At 49.3% G+C, this 18,555-nt stretch overlaps 1 protein-coding gene across 2 annotated transcripts; it reads right to left on the bottom strand.

Moving 5' to 3' along the window:
• Positions 1-2,656: 2,656 nt before the first annotated feature.
• KRT2 (keratin 2) lies at positions 2,657-10,384 on the bottom strand. 2 transcript variants are annotated; one of them, XM_009247767.3, is made up of 10 exons: positions 10,006-10,384; positions 9,695-9,969; positions 8,478-8,692; positions 8,053-8,113; positions 7,146-7,241; positions 6,297-6,461; positions 5,854-5,979; positions 4,859-5,079; positions 3,654-3,688; positions 2,657-3,553 (listed from the first exon to the last, which is right to left on the bottom strand). In XM_009247767.3, exons 1-10 carry the CDS (start codon positions 10,313-10,315, stop codon positions 3,117-3,119), a joined length of 1,941 nt encoding a protein of 646 aa, XP_009246042.3. In that variant the 5' UTR covers positions 10,316-10,384; the 3' UTR covers positions 2,657-3,116. The 2 variants fall into 2 exon arrangements, with proteins under 2 accessions (XP_009246042.3, XP_002823331.3); XM_002823285.5 differs by having other exon boundaries at positions 2,658-3,553; positions 9,695-10,315.
• Positions 10,385-18,555: the final 8,171 nt, after the last annotated feature.

The raw sequence follows: 18,555 nt of genomic DNA on the forward strand, positions 1-18,555 counted from the left end.
ACAGACAGGGTTCTTTTCGTCAGAGCTGGAAGGATCCGTAGAAACAATCTTGGCCACTGAAAGTCCTTAAAGTGAGGCAGAAATTGAGCCGAGAGAGGAGAAAGGACTTGCCCAGTGTCACACAACAGTTCCCACAAAGATGAGGATCAGCATTGAAGTCTCCTCCCTCCCAGGGCACTCCTTCCCCACTTCACAGCAAGAAAAGGAGGCAGGAGTGTTCCATTTAGGTGGGCTTCCTGGAGGAGGTGAGCTGTCCTGAAGGAGGTGAAATGTCCAAAGGAATTTCCTTTGGAATGACAGGAAAGAAAGAGTTTGGTGAGGGAGAGAAAAAGGGTTTATTTGAATTCATACTAAAACTCACAGGCAGAGAAAGGGAGGGAACCACAAGAGGGAGGATGTCCCAAATATTCTGCAACATCATCAGAATGGAAATGTTTAGCCCAGTTCCCTGTGGAAATCGAGCTCCTAAAACCCTTCTGCCTGTGCCTGTCTCCTTTTTGAAGCCCAGGACCTGACAAGTCAATTACCAAATTTGGTGGGGGAGCAGCAGAGGGCCCTGGTGGGAGGGTGTGGCCCAGATTCTGGGCTACTCTACACTTCGGAGGGAAAGGAGGGTCCCTCTCCAGAGGTAGCCCCTCTCTCCAATACCTGCTTAGAGCTTGATTTCTGTCATGCCTCAGGCCTGGATCCCTCTGAGTTAATGTACAAGGCTAATTTTACTACTGGAGTCCAGCAAGAAAGTAGCATATATATGATCTGGAAACCAGAAGGGCTGTGTCTCAGGTGGGGAAGGGATGGGGAACTGGAAACGATAGAAGGAGCCAGAGGTTCAGACCACTGAAAGTCTCAAGAATTAATGCCGGGTACGGCAGCTCATGCCTGTGATCCTAGCACTTTGGGAGGCTGAGGCAGGCAGATCACTTGAGGTCAGGAATTCGAGACCAGCCTGGGCAACATGGTGAAACCCCGTCTCTACCAAAAATACAAAAATTAGATAGGCATGGTGGTGCATGTCTGTAATCCCAGCTACTCGAGAGGCTGAGGCATGAGAATCACTTGAGCCAGGAGGCGGAGGTTGCAGTGAGCTGAGATCATGCCACTGTACTCCAGCCTGGGCAACAGAGTGAGACTCCGTCTCAAAAAAAAAAAAAAGAATTAAGGCTCCCCTGGGAATAAAAGCTACCACCTTACCTGCCTCACCTCTTTTCCCCTCAGAAAGTTATTAGAATGGATTGCTGTTCCCAAAGCCTTTTAAAAAATGAGTGAATTGGGAGGGGGAGACCTGGTTTCTGCGTCCACCCTGGGCCTTACCTTTTTCCTCACCTAAGTGAAAAGTTCAAATACACTGATTGCTGAAGCTCCTGTCCAGCCTCAAATGTCTGGGACCAAGTCCCTGTTAAAGGTTGTGTTCATGTCTACACTATGTACATACCCGAAAATAGCCAGCTCCCCACACCACTTCTTCCCAGCCTGCACCCTTTCCCCACAGACCTCTCCCCGCGACTGAGGCCTGGGTGGTTCTCAGGGACCTTCTCTGATCAGCGGATCACTCTAGAATGCTCAGCCTGGAGTCTTGCCACCTTGCCACCTGCAGCCTTCAGAGCTGTTCCTGCAGTGCCCTCGTACCTGGATTCTGGCTGGTCTGGAGGCAGGTGAATGCATCTGTTCTCTATTAGAGCCGTCCCTGCAACCTCTGGGAACAGGAAGATGGTCACAGACTCAACTAAGGACTCTCCAAGGTTTTAAAGCTGGGGTGGAGTGGGAGAAAAAAGAACCCTCCGGAAGTGGTTCTGAGTGGCTTTAAGCCATAGCTGCTGTAACCAAACACCACATACAGAAAGCTAAGCTGACCTAGCCTGAGCCACCAACTCCCATTTGGGCAACTCTGGCCTGTCTAACACCAACCCCAAGCATGCCCAATCCCACCTGCCCAACCATTCCTGAGCTCCCTGGAAGCCCTGGTTAGGTGACACGGCCTTCCTGAGGAAGGGGCTGAAGGTATCTTCACACCTACAGGAGAAGGCCACCCTGATGGCAACAACCATGCGACAGGGGACTGCAGTGAGGGAGGAAAGAAGGGCTTGTTTGCTAAGTGTGGTGGGACTCCTCTGACAGGAGGGGATGTTCTGTGAAAATAGAAGTGGCTGTTATGGAGGCCACTTTAGAGTCCTCCAGACTCTTCCCAGGTATCCTCCTCCAGGCTTGCTCAGAGCCCCCTCAGAGACAGAGGCCAGGACCTACATCAGGCTGAGGAAGGTCCGCCTTGGAAGCTCGGAGCTTGGAAACTCACCGCGGTGGGGCCAGGGGCTCGGCCATTTTGCCCTGAGGAGAAGTGATCCCGGGCCAAAGCCCTTGTGGAAAATGGGGAGGGCAGTCTGTGGGCAATGCTCAGGAAGAATGGTTTTTCTAGAAAAGAGACTCTTCCACAAATCCACCTGTCCACCTCCCGGCAATGCCATGGCCCCCAAGTCTGGTAAATACTTTCTGAGAACCACACACCCATCCCCAGGCTCCCATCCATCCAGAGGCTGGCGCCTGGGCTTCCCTCAGGGAGGCACACTTCTCACCCAGGAGCCCCTCCTTAATGCCCAAACCTCCCTTGTCCGTGGCTGCCCACTTCCACCAAGGTTTGACATCACGCAGACAGCACATGATATGAATTGCAAATGAAGTTTATTATGAAGACCCCCAGACCACAGCACTTCCGAAAGCAGAGTGGACAAGAGGAGCTATATACACAGAAACACATTTCCCCCCGGCACTGCCAGGCTTAGAGATGAAATCCCTGGGTGGGCCTGGGTCCTCAACAGAATACCCATCTGGAAAATGGGCAATGCAAAGAGGCATGGTGGGGGCGGGAATGGGCATGACTAGAAGCACAAACCTAGACAGCACAGATTCCGCCCCAGAACACAGAGGCGTCACTGGCTCTAACTAACTGGTTTGGAGAGAAGATCTTTCAAAAACTGTATGTGGACATTCTTTTCCCTCAAAATGCCATCAGAGATAAATGGCAAAATTTAACTTGCTATCAGTTAGAGGTACAGAGACAGGCTTCTACATTCTGGAGTGGGAGAGTCTGGGGTGGGAGAGTTGGTGGTGGTGGGGGCTCATCTTTATCTAAAAGAGAAGGTCACGCTGGAACCAAAAGCTTCACCTGAGCTACCCTTTACAGAGCTAGAACCCCCCCCTCCAGAGCCATATGCTCCTCCAGAGCTGGAGCCTCCTCTAGAGCCACCTCCAGAGCTGTGTTTTCCACCTCCAGAGCCATATCCTCCTCCAGAGCTGGACCCTCCCCTAGAGCCACCACCAGATCCGTATCTTCCTCCAGAACCACCGCCAGAGCCATATCCTCCTCCAGAGATAGAATCTCCTCCTCCAGAGATAGAACCTCCTCCTCCACCACCACCTCTGGAGCCAGACCGTCGGCCTCCAGAGCCATAACTGCTGCTTCCAGAGCTGTATCCTCCTCCGGAACTGGACCCTCTACCTCCAGAACCTCCAAAGCCAGCCTTGGATGCCACGTTTGATGAAATGGTGCTGCTTGTCACAGCTGCAGAGAGAGGTGGTGTTACCACAGAGATTATGACTGCCTCTCCCTGCCTCCACCTGACACAACACCCCATGGACCAGGACCACACCCCACTACTTACACACAGTCACATTGCTGCTGAGGTCTCCAGACATCCTGTCAGGGAGAGAGAAAAAACAAGTTGTGGTGGAACACTTAGGTTCTGCATGCATGTTGTTTTACCACTTCCACCCGCAAATGTGCAGTTTAGCCTCTCTAAGCAGCCACCAGGGCTTACGCACCCCACTTTCTTCTATGCTGCCAGGTCACACAATGACGACAGACACCCTTCCATTTATGCACAACCTTGCAAGTCAATCCCTCTCAATTTTTGCTCTGATACAAAATGAACAGTTGCATGGTTGATCCAAGGTCACTGAAAAGCAAATTCAGTTCCGACTTTGCAACCCATGTGTGTATTTAAATCCATCTTGGAGAGTCTGTTATTCAGAATCCATGCCACATCAGAAATTTTACAATGAGGCTGCCTGTGAACATTCAGTTCAGAAAGAACTGTGACTCTGTAGAGCCTCCCCATTCCTCTCTTCTTCCCACCCTCTTCAGCTTCAACTGAAAACTTGCCCACTTCCTCTTACAAGATGGGCATAGGAGGCATCGCCTCTAGACAGGGACAGAGCAACCTCCTGAAGAAAGCCACTCCCTCTTTGTCATGCTGACTTGCTGATGGCCTGGGGTAGCTTTTCCCCTTCCAATTGCTTCAGCCAGATTAAGTCACCCAAGATGCTGATAATACGGGCAAAGGTCTCAGACTACAGAGGAAGCAAAGAGTGCCTCTTTGAAGGTTAGCGAATGGTTCCGTTTGTCACTCTAGAAACCTGCAAAGAACTGGGGCTGGCACCTGCTCCGCTCAGCACGTCCCCACCAGTCAGCACATTCCAAGACATCATCTCCCCCATTCTAGGTCACCCGGTGGAGGGCACAGAAGCCACTCACCCTATGGACCTAGAGACCAAAGTTTCAGACTGTCTAGGACTAACCTGTTTTCCCATGATTTTGTTTTCACTTTCAGAAAAGACCAGGATGTTTAACTTACTGCTTAGTTTAATTTAATGTGCCTTATGCATCATTTCATATTGATAAATGTATAACTCTCCAATCATGCTTTGTGTCCTGAATTTCTGCTTGGGGAACACAGAGAATGTCAGTTCTCAGTCGTCAGGAAGCCCTGCCCCATTCTCTGCTTTTCCTGTCTCTGCCTCCAGCCCTGGCTCTGGGAGAAAGGAGAGGATGGGCCAGGGTCCCCTTCTCCCTTCCCAGTGCCCTCACCTGCACTCCTCGCCCTCCAGCAGCTTGCGGTAGGTGGCGATCTCCACATCCAGGGCCAGCTTCACGTTCATCAGCTCCTGGTAGTCACGCAGCAGCCGTGCCAAGTCCTCCTTGGCCTGCTGCAGGGCCTCCTCCAGGTCATTCAGCTTGTTCTTGGCATCCTTGAGGGCATGCTCCCCACGCTGCTCAGCATCTGCGATGGCATCTTGCACATTCTTACACTATGAGAGAAGGACAGAGAGTGGATTCTGCTTGACAGAGGGGGACAGAGAGCAGAGGTGTTCGAAGTGCAGGAAGCCAGAACCACTGGCCCCAGGAGTGTTAGGTCCCCTCTGGAGTTTATGCAAGTCGCAAACAACTGTGCTAAGACTTGCCGCTGTCTCTGGCGCATCTTCTTCCCATGTCACCTTTGATGACACCCTTTGGCTTTCCCCATAATGCCCTTTGATCCTCACACCACAGGGCCAGAATCATGATCCCATTTTACAGATGGAAATGAAAACATTTGAAATGGTCTGCTTGGCAAAGCTTCTCCTGCTGATGGAATCCACTCTCTGCCTCTACCTTTTCTATTCCAAAGCTAACATCCAGCACCAGGCCAGCTGCCATCAACACTCACTGCCCCTCTATGAAGACAGTCGGCTGGTGCTCAGGGCCTGTGCTGAGCACAAATGGGAAGCTCCATCTGTAATCCGTGACAAATCAGTCAAACTAACATTTGCTCTATTTGTTATGATTCCCTTTTCCTCATATAAACAAGTGAGCACAATTCTTTCCCTTCGCTAATCCTTACTTTGGAATGTCTCTTAGAGCACTCTAAGAATTGTTATAATAAGCCTTAAATTATGTTAAGCTGGGGAATTTGGGATCGATACATGCTAGAGTGCAATATCTCAGTGTCTCTCATCTCTCACATGCACACTCACACACAACCACACTTTCACGCACACCCAGAGACAACCTCCCGCCCCTCGCTGGACAGGGCTGGGCCTCACCTGCTTCTTCACATGTGCGATCTCCCCCTGCAGCCTCTGGATAACGCGGTTCAGCTCGCTGATCTCTATCTTGATCTCTTTCAGGCTGTCTCCATGTCTCCCGACAGTCACCTGGAGCTCCTCATACTGATATGGGGAGAAGAGGACAGTTTGCAAGGAAGTTCCAGCCTGGCTCACATTCCAGAGTGACTGGAGTGAAGGAGAGCTGGTTACTGGTCCAGGGAGGGTCAACCCAGCTAAATGTCATGGCTGCATTCATGAGAGGTAGGGACTGTCTCACATGCCCAAAAGGACTTGGTGCCATTCTCAACATTCTTTCTTGGGAATGGTGCCCAACTTCCATTAAACAAAAAACCAATAACCTTACTGTACACTTTCCAGCTGGGGGTGCAACCCAGCTCGTGGCAGGGAGCTGTGGCTCTTCCTACATTCCCTCTACTTGCCTTGCTGTGGTACAGGGCCTCCGCTTCTTCCTTGCTCCTCTGGGCGATCTCCTCATACTGGGCCTTGACCTCGGCGATGATGCTATCCAGGTCCAGGTTGCGGCTGTTGTCCATGGAGAGGATGACGTTGGTGTCAGTGACACTCTGATGAATCTGGGATATCTCCTACAACACACAGGAAGGTCTGGTCATGACATCCTGCCACAGCTACAAGCAGACAGGAGGCCTCTGTCTCCCAGCATAAGGGAAACGCAGACCCTCAGACTAAGCATACACTAGATGGGATGAAAATCATGTAACCGTCTATTCCTGGGCCTCTCCCAAGGTTGTCCTGAGAATTGTAGGGAGAGGCACCTGTATTTCTGAGCCTCCTAGTTAACAACATTCAGCACTTAAGCCAGTTATGATAAGTGCCCCCAGACAGAAGCTGGTCCATGGCAAATACCTTCAATGGTACTTCCTGTTTCAGAAATCATCCGTGCACCCTTGAGTTGGGGAGGGGGATAGGAGACAAATGCATTTTGACCTCTGAAGTACGGTAGGCACAGGAATGGGCACAGGGCTTGTCTCTTCCCCAGGGGAACTGGACATTTGGGGAATGGAGGGAGGGGAAGCTGTCCTGGTGTTTCCTGAACCCTATTCCCGTAACATCGGAGGAGAAAATTCCTCACCCACAAGACCTATGCTATGAAAGCCCCCCCCTCCCCGACCCAGTGGCCTGGAATGATGGCAGGTTGAAGTCAGCTGGTCCATAAACCCCACTTCTGCCACTTTTTCACCAAGCAGAAAGGACTTTCATTTGGTGAAAAGGGTGGGAAGTAAGGGTCTGTCCCAGAGCAGCCTCCTTACCGCATCATAGAGAACTTTCAGGAACTCAAGATCCTGGTTCAGCAGGTCCACCTTGGACTGCAGCTCCACCTTTATCATGTAGGCATTGTCCACGTCCTGCAAGAAAGGTTGGGGCCTCTGGTGTATGGTTCCCTGTACAGGCCTCTTCCTCTCTCTGCCACTCCCCTCTATTCAGTCCCTGCTGGCTCCTCTCTAACATCCCAGGCTCCCCAACCTGAGCCCTGTCCCCATGAGACTTCTTTTGTCGTGCAGTTTACCATACACCTCTGCCAGGGACTTCATGCCCACGTCCATGGCTCACAGCCCTCAGGACCATCAGAGCCTCAAGGTGACCAAGCTTTGCCAACCAGCCCCTCTCTCCTGCTTGAGACACAGTGTGTTTCTACAATGGGATATGATGTTCTTTGTGGGTTTCCACAGTCCTCAGCTCTCTCATCCTGTCTGTCCATCTCACCTCTCTGAAATTTCCCCAGAATATACACCAAAGGCCCTGCAGGACCCAGGAGAAGAACCCATGCTTTTGGCCTACAACCTCAAACCTTTGTCAGCACAACCAACAGCAACTTTAAGCAGGCGTTCTAAGGGAAGTCTCATTCCTTCTTCAGCTCTTTAGAAGGAGAATATAAAGAGATTTTTGTGTTTGCATTTATCATGATTCAATAGAGGCTTTAAGTGGGTTACTACTGGGAAGCGCTCCACCAAAAATGCAGAACAGCTTTGAAAACTGTATCCAGAAGCTCGACCTACAGAGACACTTTTGTTTGCAAGAGAATGGGCCATGGGTCTCACTCCTTTCTCTGGCTGCTGCTTTTGCACTCACAGTTCATTTCCAAACTGTCTGCTTAGACACAATGGGGCTGTGAAGCACTCCTATCCCCACCCCCAGCCAAGACATTCTCTCGCTCACCTTTTTAAGTGTCACAAAATCATTCTCAGCAGCTGTGCGCTTATTGATTTCATCTTCATACCTATTGGGACCCAGATGATACAGCAGTTAGACTAGTTCCCCTTTATTTTTTTCTTTTCCTTTTTATACTGGATTCACCCCAAATGCCCCATTCCCTGGGAATATTACACACTTTTTAAATGTCTAAATTGAAACTAAGATTTCCAAACTGAAGATATATTTTTATAAACTAACTCTCAAACATACAAAAGACAAAAATGATCTCTAAAGTCTCACTGTCTTCCTCACAAATAATCAACAAAGATACATATGCCTCTCCCCATTACCACCACAAATGCAACTGGGAGATGAATGGCTTTCCGGGGAATGATCAAATGGCTCAGTGCAATGTTTATCTCCGCTCAGCGTTTTACTCTGCCACCTACTTCTTCTTATAATCCTCCACAAGATCCTGCATGTTGTTCAGCTCTGAATTCTGTGATGTTCTTTCTGCAGTGAGCCCATCCAGATATCTCTTGAGGTTGTCGATATACCCCTGGAAGATGGGCTCCAGGTTGATGGGGCGGGTGCCAACATTCATTTGTTGTAGCAGCTCCCATTTGGTCTGTAACACCTGGTTCTGCTGCTCCAAGAACCGCACCTGCCATGACCAGAAGGAGAGCACATGAGTTCTGGATCATCCTTCACACCAGCAAGCCACGCTGGCCAGGGGCAGCTCAGGTGCTGCTTCAGGACCTCGAGAAGTGTCTGAGGCTGGCTGCCGAGTCATGACTGGCAGAGCTTCTGAGCTCCCTGCTTTCGCCCCTGGAAAGTCCCACAGACTCCTAATGCTACATCCGGCTCTCTCCACGCAGAGGAGACTCTTTGCTGCTTCACTGCTCACTGGTTTGTTTGCAGCTGCTCCCAATACTCTAGACCATTTCCCTCCCCCAATCCTGGTTGAATTTCCAGCCAAGATCCCATTAATTCTGGGGAAAACCGAAAGCAGGCATCTGCTGGCACTGCTCGCAAGGGTGTTGAGTATGAGAGTCCCGGAGGGCAGGGCTCCTCAGCCTGATTTTTAAGAGCCTTGTAAATCCCTGCCTATTTCAAGGCAGATAAACCAAGACAGGTTTGTCTGCCTTGAAACAGGAGAAAAGCCAGTAACACTCCAAAGTGGCACCAATAAAGACTTTATGGATCACAAAACTGAGAACGCTTCTCTTGAAGGCAGGAATTTCCTGCATTCCCAAGCAGATATTTCAGGTTCAGCTTCCCAGAATTTAATAATCACTGCTAAGGAAGGAAACACCATCTCAGAAGACGATGGCTTCCAAAACCTGCTGCTCCATGGCCTGTCCCAAGGATCAGTTCAATACTTGCCTATATCCATTTTTTATGGTTTTCAGAATTTTCCATAAATATTATTTATATGGACTTTAACAATAAGGTCAAAGGGACAAATTCTTCCTAAGTGCAGGCTGTTACAGGAAATGTATCCCACAAAGCTGACGTCTTCCCCATCTGGAAACTGCAAATGACCCAGGCTACTGCGGTACACCACTGGCTCCTAAGAAATACAAATCTGTGCCGTTTTCCTTTTAGTTGGCTCTGGAAGTGAGGTGGCCTGAGCATCAGTGGGAGCCGTCTTCTCCAGACTCACCTTGTCAATAAAGGAGGCAAATTTGTTGTTGAGAGTTTTGATCTGCTCACGCTCTTGGGCCTTCACATTCTGGATCTCTGGGTCAACTTTCACGTTGAGAGGCTGCAGGAGGCTCTGGTTGACAGAGACTTCATGGATGCCACCAGGGTATCCTCCAGGCCCGAAGCCCCCAGGACCCCCAAAACCTCCAATACCACCAGGGCCCCCAAAACCTCCAAAGCGGCCTCCACCAAAGCCGCCTCCACCGAAACCACCACCTCCGAAGCCACTGCCACCTCCAAAGCCGCTGCCGCCTCCAAAGCTGCTGCCACCTCCAAAGCCGCTGCCGCCTCCAAAACCACCTCCTCTGCCACCAAATCCACCAGCGATGCCAAAGCCACCACCTCCTCCAGCCACACTAATGGAGATGCTCTTGGTCCCTCCAAGGCCAACAAGACTCCGACTGCCAAAGCCGCCTCCACCGAAGCCCCCGCCGCCACCACCATGGCAGCTCAAGCAGGAGAAGCTGGAAGTTGATCTCCGGCTTCCACCAGACACCACAGCTGAGCCGCTGCTGAAGCCCCGGAATCCTCCTCCACCTCCTCCTCTTCCTCGAGATTTGCAAGAGATCTGACAACTCATGATGCCTTTGTCCAGGGAGAAAAGTCACAGGCTCTTGAGAAGAGTCAAGGCTGGAGACTCAACTCTGCTGCTGGGAGGCTTTCAGGGTCCCCTTATATACCTGCCAACTAGGTGTTGTGTACATGGGTGTGGACCCACTTATACGTGGGTTTGGTCTGCCTGGGAGCTATTCCTGGTGCGTGATTATCCAACTAATAGCCATTAAAAATCTACTAATCAGCTCCATCCCAGAACTTGCTTTGATTGCAAACTTCTGTTTATCTGGGCATCTGTCATGCAATTTGATTTTTGTAAAATCATCAAAAGAGGAGATCAGGATTTGGGTTTCTCAATCTGGAAAAGGACCTTCTGCAGAATGCTGCTCCCTGTTCTGGACCTGCCCAAGGGAGGTCGGCTACCATCCATGCTTGTGCAGGCTCACCACCCCAGTTCAACAATGAAAGGGATAATGGGTTTAGAGACTGCAAGAGCCCCTCAATGCCAGCCTTGTAGTTCTCCTTGTAGTTTCCCTCTTTCCCAGAAAGAGTTCCAACTAGTGCAGGGGAGACTGCAAAGGTCTTAAATGACCTTAAATGCTAATTGGAAATCGACCTCCTCTTACAGAAACTAATTGGCCTGGGATACTGCAAAAGAGTTGTCGATTTTCAAAATATCTTGTCTTTTTTCTGCCCATGCCACACCAAAAATACACAATAACTAGGCACTGAATAGAGATTTTTTATAGCCATGATGGTTTTTATAACCATCAACTGTCCCTTGTCTACCTGAACACCCAGAGGATGAGGAGTATGAGAAAAGTTTCGCTGTTTCTGGACCTGTGTGATGCGGGACACCAAGTGAAAGTTTGCAAACCAAGATCCAAGTGTATATTGATTCAGTCAGTCAGTAATCACGTATTGCCTGGTGATCCTGGGAAGTGATTAGGAAGTCAGGCTCTTCAATGACATCCACAGATGCATGAGTATAAGAAGACCATCCAGCCTGCACAGAGCACTCACACTTAAACTCAACCACTTCCTCTGTCCATGTGGCCAACTATGTGGGAGAGGTGCTTGGAGTAATAAAACTGAATTTAGCCAGAAGTTCTGGGTTTGAGTCCCAGTTTTGCTATTTATTGGCTGTGAGGCCTTGAATGAAACCCTGAGGCTCTGCGGTCCTAGCTATAAAATGGGAAATTCGTATGAAGTGTTTTGAAAACCACGGTGCACAATAAAATGTCAGTATCATTATTGTTTGGGGTGAGACAAAGATAATTCCTTTTCCTTTCCCCCTTGCCATGTTACTGTCTTCTGGCTACTATGAACATGCACTCTCCACAGGCATCATAAATTACAGATCCAGGTGGTTCACATCCTAGTACCAAGTTATCACAAAACAATGTAAAAAACATAAGCTTTGAGGTCAAATCCCAATTTTCTTGTATCTTAGTTAAATGACCTCAGATAATTCATAATCCTCTTCAAGCCTCAGTTTCCTCATCTATAAAAAGTGAACAAGAATAATAAGAATATGGCTATTGTGAAAACAGAACAATACACACATGTGCTAAACACAGTTCCTAGTTCATAGCAGAAACTCAATAAATGCTTTTCACCCTCCTGCATCTTCCCTGCCAAGTTTCCAATCCTATGTCTTAACTACTATTCAAGGTATTTGATTTGCAGTAAAAGAATGCTGAAGGAAACAAATCTACATGTTTCCTCAATTTTTTTTTCCAATCTGGTTTGTATAATTATCATGCAAACAAGTCATGAAGCTAACAGCTTTGGAGAGAGTCTCAATCCAAAGCAAAATGTGTCATTATTTACAGATATCTGAGCAATGCCCTAGTTGTCCCTTACTCCACCATGACTGTGCTCACACTGTGGCAGCTTCAGGGGGGTCTTAATGCCTCTATGAAGGAAATTGAGCCAGATTTGTGCTAGGCACTCAATCTGCATGTTTTACTGCATTTTAATTCTGCCCTCACACGCTGGTCTCCCTCCCCACTCTCTCCACTGAATATCTTCTCCTTCTAGACCCATTCACCAATTTTTGAAAGTCAAGTTGAAAGAGTCCTCCTATTCTTTTGAAATGTGGAGAGTAGAATTAATGCAATTTGAATATTATTTAACATTTCATTTCTATATTTTAAAATTTTCAACTTTTACATAATCTCAATGTGCTTTCCTAGAATATGCTTTGCATTCTTTAAGAGAGTGAAATGGAAGTTAAGAATCCCTGTCTGGTTGTGATTTTGCCTCTACCCAAACTCGTATCCTCAATTTCTTAATCTATAAAATAAGAACATTTATCCTGAATCCCCACTGTCCCACAAGGACATTGACCTATTGCTGCAAAGAGTGTTAAGCTTCACTATCTCTGAGAAGAGAAAAGGAATCCTATAGAACAAAATCCTTCTTCCTGCTCTCCACTTTTTCTTTCAACAAACTGCCAGCAAATCCGAGATCCTAAATGCTTCTCCTCATAGGTTTTCAAAAGCTCGTCTATTGGCCAGTGGGGCAGAAAAAATGAGCCCCCAGCATTAAGCAGAGAAGTGGTTAACTGTCTAGCCAACAGGAAATAAATTTTCAACCAGGTGTGGATGCTAACACCAGAGTCTCCAGATAAGAATTCATTTCCCTCTCTTCTGTTCTCCTTTAGTGGCAGTGTATCTACCTCCCTTACAGCCTCATCATCACAGTCCTCCCTGTGTGACAATGAACCATGTCCCAGGACTTCTGTAGGGTAGAGGCAAGGTCATATTTATCTTTAACCCAAACCTTTATCCCCTCAGCACAGAGAATCACTTGAGGAATAAGCCTATATTCCAAAAAAATCATTTCTATGGTTTTTGGTTTGGAATTGCAGGTGTTTCCAGATGTGTGCATGTGATGCTGGCAATGCTCAAAGTCTTCGCAGCCTTTCATGGACCTGTTGCCTAAAGGTCCCACTTGGAGTTGTCTCAGGTTTCTGTCTCAGCCCTGATCAGGGTTCTCTCCTCCAGCCAGTGAGCTTAGTCTCTCCTTCCCAAAGACTCAATGCAGCTAGAGACCGCTGCTGAGCCCTCGGGGCATCTGGCTCCTACCATCTTGGAATGGAAACCAAGAGTTTGGGTTTAAGAAAACCAAATCAAAAAAAAAAAACCCCTCCTCTTCCAGCCCCTACTGCTGGGCTCAGGCTGCTCAAGGGGACCAGAATCCTTAGAGAGTCCAATAACGTCATTAAAGAAGTTAGGAAGACAGAGAGGCAAGTCAGCAGGAGGCTGGAACAAACTGAGCAGCAGGTCAGCTGGAAGCAGAAGCTTCCATGGGCAGCGGCTGCCTGGCCTCTGCATGGGCTGCTGGCTCCGGGTGCCTTTCATCAGAGCGCCCAGGTGCTGCTCCAAGGAGCTCTGCAGCTCCCATGGTTCCCAGAAAAGAAGGGACAGGAGGCTGACAGACGCCCAGCAGGAGAGACTTGCTCAACACCTCCCTCCAGGGCATTCCTTTATAAATGATCATTTTAAGACTGCCTACTCAGTCTCTCTTCCCAGCCCCTGACCCAGTTCTCCATCTTGGCCCAGGCTCCCCTCCTTTCTTACCTAACATCTCCTTTTCAGTTGTTTTTTTTTTCGATCGGCCCCTTTTCTTACAGCGAGATGGGTAGCTGTTTGATTTTCAGGTATCCTGGCCAAACTGGTTATGACTGAGAAGCCAGGCTGGCAGGCAGCCACGTCCACCCTTCGCATAAAGCACCAAACATTACCAATGTACAGAGCCCATTCTGGAACGAGGAGATTCCAGGACACACACGGCAGGCTTATCAGGAAAGCAGGGTGTGTCCTCTGCTCAGAAACAATGCTGGCCCCAGAAACAGAGGAGGAGAGAGGGCAGGGACACTGCCCAGTGCATGGCAGGGACCCCACAAATGTTGGTTGAACAAGACAGCTGTCTAGCAAGAGGATATGAGCCATTGGTGGAGGACGGCTCTGGCACAGCGCCTAGCACAGAGCGAGTCATCTCCTTTCCCATAGCCAAGGCCATGTCATGTGTAGGTCTAATTTTCCAAATGGACCCCAGAATATCTGACCCAGAAAATGGCAAGTGACACAGTTCAGCTTTATTCTCAGTGGGATCAGTCTCCAGTTGAATTAGCTCTGCTGTATGCCATAGGCTACTGCAACTCCCAGGGGCCTGGGTCTTGTTTGCTAAACTGTGGTCTAGTTAATGATACTAGTGTGACGTGTGGCTGTGTGTTCCCAACTACAGCAAGTCTTCATTCACACAGAGGAATCCTCAAAAGGGTCGTCCGTGAAAAGTTCTTGCCCTTCCCAGCTGCAGTCCTCACTCCAGCTGAACTGTTTCCCTGGACCACGTTCTCCTTCTGCTCTAGCACTGATATTCGTATTTTGTCCATAATCTGTGTGGCCACGCAAATGTGGAAGGACAAGACAGCTGTCAAATACTCCATCCCATCCTGGTTGTGATTTCAGAAAAATGGAGTCACCATAATCATACCACTCACGCCACCCTCACAGTGCAGAGACGTCTCTAGGTTTCACCAGATTTAATGCTGCCCCCTTCTTACCCAACTTCTCCATCTAGAGAAGCCTTCGAACTAATGCTATATTGTGCTGCTGCCACTGACAGATGGAACTCACTTTGGATGCCTCCACCTGGGCATCCGCCAGTTCTTCAGCAGCAGCCTGTGCCATGCACCACAAGAAGCTCTAAGAGACATCCCAGCCCTCACCTGCTCTCCCACACCAGCCCCACCTCTCTGCCCCATCACTGAGAGCTGCCCCCACCCCCTTGTGAGCTCTTTCAAGGCTTTCTGCATTTGTTCGGATAGAGATCATTGCAGAAGAAGGCAGGTGGGAAAACATCCCCCCACCAAAAAATCAGAGAGAGAGTAGGCATGAAAATTAATTGAATTTTATAAGACCAAATTCAAGAGACTCCTGCTCCTCTTTCTAGCAACAAAGTTTTTAGACACACCGTCAGACCTGTGGGTGCTGGGATGCCTCGTGTTGGAAGCAAAGGCCAAAGGCTTGATTCTGAATGACCTGATTGCTCCAGGGATTTTTATGAAGCAAAGAAAAAAAGGAAGATAAAACTGCTCAAAATTCTCTGGACAGCTTTTTTTTTTTTTCCACCACAGACTCTTCTTTAAAAGACTTTCAATTCTAAAAAAGCAGGTGAAATCATTGCTAATTAAGCAATTAATGTTTAACAGAGCTAGTATAGTCATTCATGTGAGATTATTAAATTTACGACCCGAATTATATTTTTATGAGCCATAGGCACACTTCATAGCCCATTGGGTATTCAAAGGAGTATATTAGTCTCTATTTAGAACTACATTTATAAGGGAAGCCGTGTGATAAACTGGGAAGAATGTGTTTAGGAGTGAAGGTTGGGTTCCTCTGCCAGAAGCCAGCCCTGTCGCCTTGGCATGTCACCTCCCTTGCTGGGTCCCCCTTTCCTCCCCTGTGGACTGAGGGATTTGGAAACCAACAGGAGCAGGGTGATTCCTAGATAAGGAGGTAGAGGACGTGCATTCCATTTGCAGCCCTGTGGCCAATTGCCTCCAGAACCTAAGGAACCTCAGCTTTTCTGAGCCTTGATTTTCTCATCTATAAAGTGGAGGTGCTGGGCTACACTGATTCCTTCCATTTCAGACATCAGTTTGTGCTTTAAATGGACACAATAGCTAAAGCCCTGAGAACAGATGCAAACTCTAGGAAAGTGTAGAGACAAAATGTGCAGACACAGACCCTGCTTTCGGTTATTTTCTCACCAAGAGATGAAGGAAGAAATGGCAGCAGTAAAGTAGACAAACGGAAGCCAGAGAGGAGAGAGAAGGGCAAACAGGTACGCTGCAGCTGAATAGGAGGGTTTGCCATCAGGCAGGAGCTGCCATCAGTCAGGGCCCAAGAAGCACGAGTTCATTATATCTTGATTCCCCAACTGTAAGCTCCTTAGGGGCTTATATTTCTTGTTTTTCTCAAGGATACCAAGAAGTAGAGTAGATCCATAATAGTTGTCTCTTTGAAATAAGCTCTCACCATTTCCAAAAGCTAAACAAAGTCTCTCAGATCCTGGTCCATTGCTTCTCCTTTAATTCTTGCTCTTCCCTTGGCCTCAGCATACCCGGGGCAGACAGAGAACTTTACCTCCTCTTCTGGAGCTCCATGTCGAGCACTGGGGAAAGTTTTGTGGAAAGTTTGCCTGGGTTTGGAGGGGGCTCTGGGTGTGTAAAATCTCCAGGCTGTCTCCCCTCCCTTGGGTGGACATTGCTTTGCTGCTCCTGGCTCATGCCTAGACACCCTGCCTCTTTTGGGTTTGCGTGCTTCAGGCTGTGTCTCTCCCACTAAGATCAAGACCAAAGATGCCAATCTCATTGGCTGTCCAATAAGACCCTTTGGAAGTCTGTGGTTCTGCATGGACCCGCCTTCCCCACCAGGCCTCCACGTGGGCACTCAGCTGGCACTTACACACTACAGCCTATGTGCTGGGGGCTTCCCAGGACCCCTCTTTCAGGAGAGGCCCCAGACACCCACTCCTTCTGGTCAGGACTCCTCTGGAGGCCCATTAATATATCCATGAACTCAACTCGCTGTCCATACATTGCAAGACCGGATGTTGCCTGCACTTCTCTCTGTACAGGGATTAACTCCATGCCATTCACACTATTAGGCAGAAATAATGTTTTTCTGGTAAGGAAAAGAGAGATGATAGTGACAGGATTTTAGAATGGGGACATGATGGCAGGCTTGTCTGGGCAAATCCATGAAACCAGATTACTGCCAACATTTTCCACTGCCTGGTCCTGTGCAGGCACTAATCATCAAGGCACAGGCAGAGGCCTTTGCAGTGTCTGATGTTCTGGGTTTCTGCTCAGGCCCAAAGGGGTAGAGACGTGAGTGGGCAAGCACAAAGGAGGGGAGGGCTGCTGTGGGGGTGGCGGTGGGCCAAGGAGGAGTTGGCAGGGGCAGTATAGTAGACTATCGTACTGAATGTGAGGAAGAGGGGCTCCTCCCTCCTCCCATGTCCCAGGGAGTTCATGTCACCCACTAGAAAGGCCAGGGAATGTGGGGATCCTTCCCCAGCACTGGAGTGTGAATACAATGGGCAGCCTCTTCGGTGTGGCATTGCCAAGACAGCAGAGAACTGTCTAGGGCCTTGTTAATACCCAGTTTCAGAGGCCCTCATCCTGCTCTCTCTGGGGACAGATGCATGGACACAGACTGCCGTGTGTGGTACTGAGCCCAGATACAGCTGGAGCAGGAAGCTAGGGCAGGGGGCCTTTGCCGTGCCTATACCCAGGATCCCTGCACTTGGGCAGTGGGCAGTGAGGGGTAAATGGAGGAGGTGGGCTGGGGAGTTGCCATCCGCATAGTACAGGAGTCCCCATCCTCCCTGGGGACGAGATCTTGGCAGTGTGGGAAGGCTGGGGGACAGACAGCTTGGTCTCCTGGGGGCTGTTCAAGGGAAGACACCTGGCGGGAGCCACCGAGAGTGAATCTGCCTGGAAGGAAGGAGGGGAGCCAGTGAGGAAGCACAAAATGCAAGCGCCCGTCCTGCTGCCAGTCTCTAATGCTGCTGGAAGGCATGGCAGGGCGCCTGCACAGCGTTTTACAGCTCCACACCCTTGGGATTTGATCTCTTATTCACCAGCCACCCTCCTCTAGTTTCCACCTCTGCTTCTCTTCTTCCCTAGACCAGCAGCCAGGAGATCGAGCTCAGCCGGGTCCCAGGAGCCCTCCGCATCTTCCAAACCCTTGCTCTTGCAGGAGCTTTCTACATTCCCTCACCCACCTAACAGCCTTGTTGCCTGGCATCCTGGCCCTTCTTGGGGACACCTGCTTTCCAAACAGCAAAACAAGGAGCATCATACTAGAGCAGGTTGGCTGTTTACATTATCTTGGGAAAGCAGACTTTGCCTTTGTCCTAAATCCCAAACTATCGTCTGTCAAGGGGTGAGCAGGCTCCCCCTGGTTCCTCTGAGAGCTAGAGGAAAGAGCACTGCCAGGCAAGGGAGGGGCAGGACTGGGGTGAGACCTGATGATAAGGTTGGGAGACGCCAGTTTATGTTTCCTCACTGGTGTTTCAGCAACAGCTCATGGCACTCAGCTCTTTGCCTGGCATTGATGGGGAGCAGCTGCCCCTGCCAGAGAAGACCAGGGTCCCTTCAAAGGACCAGGGGGCACAGCTCCTCATCACTCTCCCCAGGCTGATGGAGGGAAAGAGGACTGAGAAGGAAGCTTCTGAGGCCGG

This window comes from Pongo abelii, chromosome 10 (assembly GCF_028885655.2).
Source record: "Pongo abelii isolate AG06213 chromosome 10, NHGRI_mPonAbe1-v2.0_pri, whole genome shotgun sequence".
Classification (NCBI taxonomy): Eukaryota; Metazoa; Chordata; class Mammalia; order Primates; family Hominidae; genus Pongo; species Pongo abelii.

What these genes read in the sequence shown, in the direction of transcription:
- KRT2 (XM_002823285.5), bottom strand. Translation starts at nt 10,315, where the DNA reads ATGAGTTGTCAGATCTCTTGCAAATCTCGAGGAAGAGGAGGAGGTGGA. An exon ending in TTGCCTCCTTTATTGACAAG is followed by an intron (nt 8,693 to 9,694) that starts GTGAGTCTGGAG and finishes TGGTCATGGCAG; the next exon opens with GTGCGGTTCTTGGAGCAGCA. An exon ending in AGGCCCTGTACCACAGCAAG is followed by an intron (nt 5,980 to 6,296) that starts GCAAGTAGAGGG and finishes TCCCCATATCAG; the next exon opens with TATGAGGAGCTCCAGGTGAC.